This window comes from Acinonyx jubatus, chromosome B3 (genome assembly GCF_027475565.1).
Source record: "Acinonyx jubatus isolate Ajub_Pintada_27869175 chromosome B3, VMU_Ajub_asm_v1.0, whole genome shotgun sequence".
In the NCBI taxonomy this organism is placed as follows: domain Eukaryota; kingdom Metazoa; phylum Chordata; class Mammalia; order Carnivora; family Felidae; genus Acinonyx; species Acinonyx jubatus.
Genome location: NC_069386.1, coordinates 113735572 through 113747451, shown reverse-complemented (window position 1 = coordinate 113747451; position 11880 = coordinate 113735572). Strand labels below are relative to the sequence as shown.

The following is an 11880-nucleotide window of genomic DNA, read 5'->3' as shown; positions in this document are numbered from 1 at the left end:
TCTAAGTAGCAGACTAAAACACATAGGCCCTTGGCAATAGGGAAGAATCAATAGAAGTGTTAGCCAGGGATGAAGCTGAAGACACAGCACAAGCTAACACCCCACAACCACGCCCCATGTGAGATATGTGTGACATTCTTCAGGCACTCCTGGATGCCCAACAAAAAAGGAGAGGAAAAAGCAAATGGTTAACTGACAGAGATCACAGTTATTCAGGGCCTGAGTCTCCATCAGTTTGCAACTGTCTTAATGATTTACAAGAAAAAAGCAATCTCCAGAACCCTACAGATTCAATTTCCTGGAGCTCTAACATCACCCTCCCCCATAGGATAGAAAATCTTATATAATCAGTCTCTCCTCACAACCCCAGTGCAGCTCTTTCTGCCCACAGGTCCTGTCCCCATGCTATAATAAAAACACCCTTTTTGCACCAAAAACGTCTCAAGAATTGTTTCTTGGCCATTTGCTCCTGAACCCCACTTCAGACCACATCAGGGATTGCAGGGGTGCAAGAACACCTGGTTTCACGGGGTCCCAAACAGACCAGGCTCAGCCACTAACCACTGACAAAACCCAAATGCAGAGAGATGCGGCACCTGGGCGGCTCAGATAGTTAAGCCTCAGACTCTTGATTTCTACTCAGGCCATGATTTCATGGTTCATGAGACTGAGTCCCAAGTTGGGCTCCACACTGACAGCATGGACCCTGCTTGGGATTCTTTCTCTTCCTGTTGCTCTCTGCCCCTCTTCTGCTCCCATGAGCACACGCTCTCTCACGCTCCCTTTCAAAATAAATAAACTTATTTAAAAAATGCAAAGAGATGAGTGGAGATGAAATAAGAAAGGAATTTATCTCAGTGAGCCCAACACTGGAAGACAAAGACGGCAGACTAACATCTCAAAGACTTTCTCCAAAGTGCCAAAAATACTTCTAGGTTTATACCAGGAAAATGTGGGACAAAGGTAAGTAGGTACTTGCAGGTGGGCAGTAAAGGTCAGGTCTTCATTGTCATGGGTGGGGTCTTGCTGGTTCAGTGCAGCCCTTACTGCTTGAAGGGGTAGTATCAGTTCCCTTCAGGGGATGCTTGGCTCACAGGGTCTTTTGCCTGAGTTAAGAGATGAGCCAGAAAGAAGAACTTGATCAATTAGAAAGTTTGAGGTCAAAATGGAGGTAGTTGAAATCCTCTTTCAAAAGTGTAACAGAGGATAGAGGTGCCTGCCCTAAGCCCTAACCCACTCTACTTAAGGCTCAATTAAATTAGCTTCTAATGTTTTTGGTCCACTCAATTTCTACCTCTTTATTGTGGACATGATTTGTTACTGCTTTGAGGAGGCTTTGACTCAGCAGCTACAGCCACATTGCATTTTGGCTAGGGCTGCAGGGATTTCTGCCCTATTGTCATAATGACAACCCTTTCCCATCCTACTTTGGAGGAGAATGAACAACAATCAAAGGAGCATTTGACTGACTTGTTTTAATCCTAACTCACTGCTCAGCCTCTAAGCATCTATTGAAGGTAGGGCAGAGAGGAAACCTTAGTCCCTTCCTGTCCACCACGTGATCAAGAGCATTCGCTAGTGGATCCTGGGGAGTCCTCTTTAATCCTCTACTCTGGCCTGTGGAGGACTTTGTTCTTTTTGTTCCAGAAAAGCATGTTTCTGTTAGCGTCCCATCTTAGTCACCAAAAACTGTCAAGAAATAAGATAGGTCTAAGATTTTACCCTATCTGCAAGCTAACAAGTTAGCCTGCCACAGTTTTGTGGGGCACTCTGATCAGATTGGGGGCCACTAAATATGGGGTGTCCCAATTGGGTAGGGTCCAGCAGCGTGGGTGGTGAAAGAATTCACCCAAGGCAGGACAAGAGACAGAAGTTTACTGAATATACCACAAGGGAGCAGCAGGCAGGATAGCAAAGGAGAGACGGTCTGTGAGAAGTGATGGTGAAGGACCTCAATTATAGGGCAGAGTGAGGAGGTATGGGAACGTATGGAATTTTCCTTTTGGTAACCTTAGGAACTGTGCCTGGTTGGTCAGTTAGAGTCTATGGCTACTTCGAGGTGGACCACTTAGTGAGCCTGTTTGCATTCTGCTTGGTGGTCACCATGGGCCCTTTTACCTTACTCAGGTTTCTATTGCTCAAGCTTGTTGCCTAAAAGCGACCTCTACAAATATCATGGATGGTAGCAGAAGATAATGAGATGCCCGGTTCAGAGACAAAGGACTTTCTTTCTCATGGCACAGCAAGGAGCAGGAATTTCATGCTCTTGTCAGTTTAACTTATTCCAAAGTCTCATGGGGGCAATGCAGAGGGCTCCTGAGGATACTGCACATATAATGATTTTACATTAGAGCTAAGGAACTCTGAGCTTTAGGAAATGTCTTTTATGATAGGCTGCTTGCAAATCTGCCCAATTTCTGCTCTGGAGGAAGACATTATCTTTATTATAATAGGCAGTAAGGAAACCTGCCTTCTGCACTGAAGGGTGACATTTTTTAAAAAGTTTTATTTTAGACAGACAGATTGAGGGAGAGTGGCAGAGGGAAAGACAGATTCTTCAGCAGGCTCCACGCTCAGCATGGAGGACGACATAGGGCTCGATCCCACGACCCTGGGATTATGACCAAAGCCGAAATCAAGAGTCGGATGAGCAAACGACTGAGTCACCCAGGTGCTCCTGAAGAATGACCTTTTACCTTCCAAACTGGTCCACTACACAAAGATCTTTGAAAAGATAATCTGGAATAATATCTGTCATCTGCATGTAAGATGTATACAAATATAAGAGATACATGGAGAATTGTCTCCCAATAGATAAGGATATAGTAATTTCAATAGAGACAAATGTATTATCTAATTCAGTCTTCTGAGAGGGACTAGAAGCAAGTATGCCCCAGTAATAATGAGCAGACTTAGTCCCCAGATATTGTTTTATAAATACCATTGTCTGCTCAAAGGAAACAGAGATCCTTTGAGAAAATGATAATTCCAGGACTGGAGCAGGTGAAATACAAGATGAGCCTAAAACACTGTGTGCCAAAAAGTAATGAAATGCTCAAAGAATGATGGAGATATGTTGAAAGGACAAAGATGCCAGTTTAAAGGTGCTCCCATGGGTCAAATCTAAGACAATTTAGTTTTAAAATAAATAAGAGTAATGGATTATAAGCCATTCAATTATACAGAAATTCATAAGTCCATACTGATGATAATAAATAAATGAAATAAGGGAAAGGGGAAAGTTGTTTCTTATAGTAGAATGCCAAATAATAGATGTAGGTGGAATTATGGATAAAAAAGTCATCATTTGACAATCTTCCCAGTTAACAACTGCTTCAATGGAGGGTAATCATTGAATGCTAAAATAACTGGGTGAAAATTTGATGAAAAAAAAGAATAATTACTTAAAGTAATTCTCCATAAACTTCCTATTCATTGTAAAAGGAAATATAGTCACTTTTCAGTGGAGCCATCTAGTGGACAACACTGTAACTAAGTGTTCAAAGTTAACCAATAATAGGACCAACATCTTGTGCCTACTGGTAACGTGGACTGAGATGGACATAACATTACTTTTGTGGTACTGCTTCTAAAAATAAAGCAGTACCTAAACAACAATCGACGGGCTCTCTACAAAATTATTGTTCTGTATTCTCGTCATGACAGACAATGAAAGACTAAGGAACTATTCCAGGTTAAAGGAGATTAAAGAGACATGGCAACTGAATGGAATGTGTGATCCTTGGACTTTGGGCAGGGGAAAAAAAAAAAAAAAGATGTAAAGGGCATTTAGGGAACAGTTGATGAACATCTACAAAATAGATAATAGTATTGTATCAATATTAAAAATCTTGATTTTGATAACTATATTGTAACTTATATACTAGAATGCCTTTTCATGTATATATGTCCCTATCCATCTGTCTTTTTCCTTGCTTTCCTTTCTTTTCTCCCACTATCTACTTTCTTTCTATTAATCTATGTCTAGGATACATATGTATGTACATGAATATGTACATGTATGTGTACATATGTATATTTGTGTATATATATATTCACATACTAAGAAAGCACATGCACGAGAGTGAGCAAGAGAGAGAATAAAGTGAAGAGAGGTCAATTATAAGAAACTGGAGAAATGGGTAAAAGGTATCTGGAAGTTCTATGTCATCTTCTTGTAACTTCTTTGTAAGACTGAGTATTTCCTATATGAAAAAAGAAAAACATTCCAACAGAAAAATGGACAAAGGGCAAGATTTTTCAGAGAAACAAAAAAGGGTAAAAAATAAAGAGCCATAAAAATGTTTCAAATAATCTCAACAGCATTCATAAGTGAAAATTTCAAATTACAATATTATTTTCCACTTAGCATTTTGGCAAGGATGTGAGATGTGATGATAATTCCAGAATGGAAAACAGCATCCTCGTATAATGTTCATAGAGGGATAACTACACAAGATCTTTGAAGTAAAATTTGGTAATATTTTCCACAAATTAGTATATACCTACCCTCTGACCCAGAAGATCCCCTTCTAGAATTTTATTCTCCTGACACTCACACTGATTCTAAATTTTCACTTAGAATTGCTTGTTGTAGGAATAAAATTTAAAATAACCAAAATACCTATAAGTAGAAATTAAAATCTTATGAAACATCTGCAATATGAACTATACTATTATACTATGGATAGTATGTGAATCAGACAGCCTAATTACACTGTTAAACAAATCAACCCCACAACCACCTGCTTAATGAACATAACAGTTTATCTGATGGGTCAGGGTTTGACCCTCTTGGAATCAACTTTATAGGCCAATTCATTGTATGCCAAGGCTCCCGAGCTGTTCTCTAACCCTCTCTGTGCATCCTCCCAGAGGCAGGTGGAAGTCCCCATTGATGCAGCAACAGCATTAGCCATACCTCTTCAGGAAAACCTGCAGGCTACTAAAGTGTATATTGCACACTAGCCTCATATATAAGCTGTATTTTCTGACACGGTTTCATGAGAAGCACTAATATTGGGGGGGTTGGGGTACTTCCCAAATTAATAAAATTGGTACCAATTTGTGATATACCTAGTGATCATTTTGTTTTTTCCACTAGAAAGAATCCAGAGAGAAAGAGGTGTGCTAATATTATTTGGTTCACCTATTTAATTAATTAATTAATTTTTAATGTTTTATTTATTCTTGAGAGAGAGACAGACAGAGCATGAGCGAGGGAGGGGCAGAGAGAGAGTGGGACACAGAATCGGAAGCAGGCTCCAGGCTCTGAGCTGTCAGCACAGAGCCCGATGCGGGGCTGGAACCCACAAGTGGTGAGATCATGACCTGAGCTGAAGTCGCATGGTCAACCGACTGAGCCACCCAGGCGCCCCAGTTCACCTATTTATAATGTGACACTTTTTAAAAAGTGTGTTTGGGGGTGTGTGTGTGTGTGTGTGTGTGTGTGTGTGTGTGTGTGTGTTTTGCTACTTATTCATTTGTATCACAGCAGCAGGTCTACCCTTCTCTAGTACTCTTTAATGCTGACGCTGAGACTCTCTACAAACTACATTTCCCATATTCCCTTGACAGCTACCTTCTGGCTAGGTTTTGCCAACTTGGAAACATTGGCAAGAGTTTGCAATCTGGGAAAAGAGACTTCTTTCCTGTTTGTAATCTCTGTCAGCATTTCTCTAGCAGCAAAACACAGCTCTGGCTCCAACCTCCACCTTGTTTTGGTGATTTCATTACCAGCAATGCTATCCCACCTGAAGTACCACCATTAGCTACCTGTGAGCCCTGGGTAGCACACCTTTAGAGATGCTACGGGTTTGGTTTCAGACCACTGCCATAAAGTGAATATTGAAAAAAATTAATTATTGCAAAAAAAATTTTTTTTGTTTCCCAGTGCACATAAGTTATATTTACATTACAGTGTAGTCTTAATGTGCAATAGCATTATGTCTAAAAGAAAACAATGTACATACCTTAACTTAAAAATACTTTATTACCAAGAAAAAAAAAGCACTTTATTGCTAAAAAGTACTAACGATCATCTGAGGTTTCAGTGAGCCCTAATCTTTTTTGCTGGCAGAGGGTCTTGCCTTGATGTTGATGGCTGCTGACTGATCAGGGAGGTGGCTGCTCGAGGTTGGGGTGGCTGTGGCAATTTCTTAAAACAAGACAACAATGAATTTATCTTATATTTTCATGTTTTATTATGCACATTTCAATTTCACTATTAATATTGAGCCTAAATATATGCTGGCTTTATGTCAAGATTTTTGAAATGTAAAAGGAAAACAGATAGCTCTTAGGCTATTATAGAATGTATTAAATAATTAGAGAATCTATGGGGTGGTAAATTCTGTCTATACAACATTTAAACATTTAGTGGCACAAATATAAATAAACAATAGGGACAGGAAGACATGTAAAACTTTGGGTTGCAACTGGAAGAAAAACCTGCTCAGGACTAAAGGGAGAGGTTCTTGGTTGCTGATGAGAATCTCTCCTTGATTTCAGACTTTAGACAAACTAAGGAGTCAGTGTACAAAAACCAGTGACTTGTACAAAATCCCCATTAGTCAGGAGAAATAGTAGCAATATGATAGATGAAAGAACTGGCTCGCACCAGTCTGCAGTAAGCAAGGATGGCTGGGCTGGAAGTTGGAAAGCTAGTTGGAGGCTGCAGCTCGAGATCGGGGTCTACACTAGAGCAGAACAGCAGGCTGGAAACAGTCTATAGAAGCAGATTGGTTGGTTAGTGCATTTTTCAATAGTTCTTATTTTCCAAACAAGGTCTTAGGATGCTTTCCTCAAACAGGGAAGACAACAATGAAGTTTGCTGCATCAATGAGCTCTTCCTTTAACAAACAATTTCCTGTAGTCATTTGATAGCACAGTAGAATCACTGTAGAGACCACAGAACTTCTTTCTAAAGTGGAGTCATCCTCTCAAATCCTGCTGATCAACTAAGTTTATGTAATAAGATTCTAAATACTTTGCTGTAATTTCAACAATCTTCACAGCATCTTCACCAGGAGTAGATGCCATCTCCAGAAACCACTTTCTTTGCTCAGTCATAAGAAGCAATTCCTCCTCGGTTAAAGTTTTATGCTGAGATCGCAGCAATTCAGTCCTATCTTCAGGCTCCACTTCTAATTCTAGTTCTCTTGCTATTTCTACCACATCTGCAGTTACTTCTTCCACTGAAGTCTCAAACCCCTCAAATTCATCCATGAAGGTTGGAATTAACTTCCAACATCTGGTTAATGATATTTTGACCTCTTCCCATGAATTGCAAATGTTCTCACTGCCATCTAGAATGGTGAATCTTTTCTGAAAGTTCTTAAATTTATTTTGCCCAGATCCATCAGAGGAATTACTATCTGGGCAACTATAGCCTTATGAAATCTATTTCTTAAATAATAAGACTTGAAAGTTGAAATTACTTCTTGACCCATGTGCTGTACCTTGTGTTAGCAGGCATGAAACCAACATTAATCTCACTGTACATCTTCATCAGAGCACTTGGGTATATTATCAATGAGCTGTACTATTTTGATAGGAATCCTTTTTTTTGAGCAGTTGCTCCCAACAGTAGGCTTAAAATATTCAGTAAACCATGTTGTAAACAGATGTGCCATCATCCAGGCTTTGTTTTATTTATAAAGCACAGGCAGAGTAGATTTAGCCTAATTCTTAAAGGCCCTAGGACTTTTGAAAAGGTCAGTGAGCACTGGCTTCAACTGAAAGTCACCAGCTGCATTAGCCTCTAACAAGAAAGTCAGGCTGGCCTTTGAAGCTTTGTAGCCAGGCACTGACTTCTCTCTAGCTATAAAAGTCCCAGATGACATCTTCTTCCAATAGATGTTTCATCCACATTGAAAATCTATTGTTTAGTGTAGCCACCTTCATTAATTATCTTAGTTAGGTCTTCTGGAAAACTTGCAACTTCTACAACAGAACTTGCTGCTTCACCTTGCACTTTTATTATGGAGATGGCTTCTTTCCTTAAACCTCATGAACCCACTTCTGCTAGCTTCAAGCTTTTCTGAAACTTCTTCACCTTTCTCAGCCTTCATAGAATTGGAGAGTTAGGGCCTTGCTCTGGATTAGGCTTTGGCTTAAGATAATGTTGTGGCTGGTTTGATCTTCTATCCAGACCACTAACCTTTCTCCATATTAGCAATAAGGCTGTATCACTTTCTTACATTCACACCACTTTTTCATTTCCTTCAAGAACTTTTCCTTTGAATTCACAACTTGGATAATTGGCACAACAGATCTAGCTTTTGGCCTGTCTCAGCTTTCCACATGCCTTCCTTGCTAAGCTTAATTTCCTAGCTTTTGATTTATAGTGAGAGACACATGGGGTGCCTGGGTGGCTCAGTCAGTTAAGCATCCCACTCTTGGTCATGATTTCGTGGGTTCAAGCCCCTCATCCGTCTCTGCACTGACAGTGCAGAACCTGCTTGGGATTCTTGCTCTCTCTCAAAATAAACTTTAAGAGAACTATACTTACATTAAGGTATAAAGGCAATTTACATGCCTAATCTGTCACTCCCACTTATTACCAGCATTTCGTAAATTTATTTGGTGACCTGTTTTCTTTTAGTGCCCTATGTGTTCCTTTTGAAGTTGTGTGCTCAGGTGAGAAGGGCAATCTTCCCAGTACAGGGTAGTGATCTCCCCTTCCGCAGTCTAGAAGAAGCTTTGAAGCTTTGTTTTTTTTCTTCCAAATTAACTAATTAGTTAAAAAAAAATTTTTTTTAACGTTTACTTGTTTTTGAGACAGAGAGAGACAGAGCATGAACAGGGGAGGGGCAGAGAGAGAGGGAGACACAGAATCTGAAACAGGCTCCAGGCTCTGGGCTGTCAGCACAGAGCCCGACACGGGGCTCAAACCCACGGACCGTGAGATCATGACCTGAGCTGAAGTCGGGCGCTTAACCGACTGAGCCACCAGGTGCCCCAAACTAATTAGTTTTTAAGTAAAGCATAACTGACATACAATATCCTTTTAGTTTCAGGTGTACATCATAGTACATCTTTATTTATTTACATTATGAAATGATTCCCATGATAAATCTAGTTACCAGTCACTATACAAAGTTACTAGAATATTGGCTATCTTCCCTATACTGTACATTATATCCCCAAGACTTATTTTATAATTGGAATTTTGTACCTCTTTATCCCCTTCACCTATTTTGCTCACCCTCCAATCCCTCCCCACTTGAGTAATCAATAGTTGGGTTTTTTCCCCCCTTTATCTACCAGTCTATTTCTCTTTTGTTTGTTCATTTGTTGCATATTTCTCCACTGGTGATTTTCTTTTCCCATTTCTATTTTCTCTTTTCTCTCTTGATATTTCAATCTCACTTATACTTTTTTCACTTATCATATTCTGCTTTTTATTATGATCATTTTATTCATTCAATCAATCAACATGTTAAGGAGGCTTGGAAGTGAGGGTGGAATGAATCTGAGTTTGAAGGTGAGAAGTGATATTTAAAGTTTCATCTCATTTAATCCTTTCCACAACATTTTAAAGATCTATTACCATGCCTTTTTTTGGATGGAGAATCATAGTTAGGAAATGTTAGGTTACTTGCTTAAAGCCAGACAACTCTTAAGAAGATGGAACTGAAACTTGAGGCCAGGTCTTCCAACATCATCTCCTGTGTTCTTTCTATTATTCCATATTAACTTCTCAAAGGATTAGCAAATAAGAGGGCTTGTCTGCTGAATCTACTTCTTTCTTGTTTTGTTTCGTAAACACAGTAGGTTCCGGTGTGATTATTTAATGTGAACTCAAATGCCTTAATTGGAACTGTGCTTTTCAACCCTCCAAGGTCCCCACAAATCCTTGTGGTCTAATTCCAGGTTGTTTCCCACATTTAGGTCCTCTTCCTGCCCTTTAAGGCTTTTATGTTTTTGATCTGTAAAGGTTCCTTAGAGCCATGTTTTGGAAGTATACTTCAAAAGTCAGGAAGACTGGGCTGAAGTCACAGTAAGTCCATCCACTAGTCTTACTGTAAGAATTAAACAACCAAATAAAAACTTGAATTTTCCCTGTTACCAAAAAGAAGAAACCTTTACCTTCTCTCCCTTTTTTTAGATTTTTTTTTTAATTTTTAAAGTTTATTTATTTATTTTGGAGAGACAGAATGAGCGGGGGAGGGGCAGAGAGAAAGGGAGAGAGAGAATCCCAAGCAGGCTCTGCACGGTCAGCATAGATCCGGATGCGGGGCTCTAACTCACAAACCGCGAGATCATGACGTGAGCCAAAACCAAGAGTTGGATGCTTAAACGACTGAGCCACCCAGGTGCCCTTAGACTCTTTTTGAGCAAGCTTGTAATTATAAATCTTTCCTTCTCTCTTTTATATGTATATAAAATTTTGTAAAAGCCAAAAAGCCTCTTGTCAGGTACAACTCTCTTTGAAATGTAAATATCGAGGAAAATCGTGCCCCCTCTCCCCCATAGCAGTTAGGCTAGGGGCCTTGCTCCAGGTTTAAGCACCTGCCTGTCAGAGTTTTATTTTTCCTTTGAATGACAATTAACTATCACAGATGATCACTTACAGGGGTGACTTACCAAAGAATGTATACAGCAAACTGTGTTAAGTCCTCTTGCCAGAGACCATGTATGTAATGGATTGTATTTGCCTGGATATATAAAAGGCTGTGAGATTTCATTCTCTGAAATCATATTAGCGGATTGCTTGATAAGCCCGTCCCAGTCTGGAATCCTGAATACTGAATAAGAGAACTCCCGCCCCCCCATTTGTAACGATTTTCTGAGGCGTGAGGATTTTACATTTAACTTCTCCTTCACAAAATCGATGTATTCATGTCTCCTACCTTTACGGCCCCCACCCCCCACGGTAAAGTGGAATGTTAACCGGGCCGTCGCTCACCGAGCGGTTCGCCGCGGGGACGGAGAGAGAGACCCGTGCGCCGGCCGCCGGAACCACGACTCCCAGCATCCCCTGCGCGCCTAGCGCTCCCAACTTCCTCTTCCGGTCCGCGGGCCGCTGAAACCGAAAGTGTAGTGTTTGGAGCGCCGCGCGGAGATTGGCTCACCTTCACCTGCGCGAGCCCCAGCCGATTCAGTGGGGAACCCCGACGAGCAGTAAGACATGAACGGAAGAGTGGATTATTTGGTCACCGAGGAGGAAATCAATCTTACTAGAGGACCCTCGGGTATGTGCGGCACAGGTTGCCTCCGGGAGCAGGGTGCTTGAGGTTGTCATTGCAGAGTAGCCCCGTCTCCTGCTGAGCCGATTCCTTTGGCCTTGGAGCAGGCAGGCCCCAGCCTAGAGGTTTCCTGCACCTCTTTGAGCACGTAGAAGACTGTGTTGGCATCCACCGTTAGCCAGAGCGGGATCTGAGGAACCCACGTCATTTTTCAGTCGGATTATCCCATGTGTTTATAGTCAGGAAGGGTTTTTTCGGGTGCTAATAGTACCAGAAAATCCTGTCCCAAAGCCTGCTTTTTAACAACCAGCCCCCCCCCCCTTCCATTGCCTACTTTATTCTTGTGCCTGTGACAGACTGTTGAGTAAAAAGGGGAGCATCAGCGGCGTCGACTGTAAAGGCACAGCCGTTTTCTTGGTGCTAGAATCCCTCTCTCCTTCCTTCCATTTTTGGGAAATTCATTTAGTGTGTCAACTGGAATGCTAAAGCGGAAAGAAACCTCAGAGATCTGCTACCACACTTCTCAAACCTGCTTGCGCCTTAAAATTACCCGAGGTTTTTCGGTTTTGCTTTAAAAAAAAAAGTTCCTAGATCCCATCTCTAGGAATTTGGATTCAAAGCAGGGTTTTGCTTGCTGGCTTGGGTTTTTCTTTTCTTTTCTTTCTTTCTTTTTTTTAAACAAGCAAGT

The 11880-nt window shown here is 40.8% G+C and overlaps 1 protein-coding gene and 2 long non-coding RNA genes across 4 annotated transcripts in view; 1 reads left to right on the top strand and 2 right to left on the bottom strand.

Annotated features, from left to right (window-relative positions):
• Positions 1 to 472: 472 nt before the first annotated feature.
• On the bottom strand, positions 473 to 11108 carry LOC106974463 (uncharacterized). 2 transcript variants are annotated; one of them, XR_001430153.3, is made up of 3 exons: positions 10913 to 11108; positions 10591 to 10661; positions 473 to 1106 (listed from the first exon to the last, which is right to left on the bottom strand). It is a non-coding gene; the product is annotated as an uncharacterized LOC106974463 (long non-coding RNA). The 2 variants fall into 2 exon arrangements; XR_008299499.1 differs by having other exon boundaries at positions 10857 to 10935.
• LOC128316069 (uncharacterized) lies at positions 5974 to 9633 on the bottom strand. Its single transcript, XR_008299500.1, has 2 exons — positions 8968 to 9633; positions 5974 to 8734 (listed from the first exon to the last, which is right to left on the bottom strand). It is a non-coding gene; the product is annotated as an uncharacterized LOC128316069 (long non-coding RNA).
• Positions 11008 to 11880, top strand: part of SYNJ2BP (synaptojanin 2 binding protein) — a 37043-nt gene continuing 36170 nt past the window's right edge. Inside the window, exon 1 of the mRNA XM_015071716.3 lies at positions 11008 to 11198. Coding sequence (XP_014927202.1) covers positions 11135 to 11198 — 64 coding nt within the window. The 5' untranslated portion in view covers positions 11008 to 11134. The remainder of the gene's footprint in view (positions 11199 to 11880) is intronic.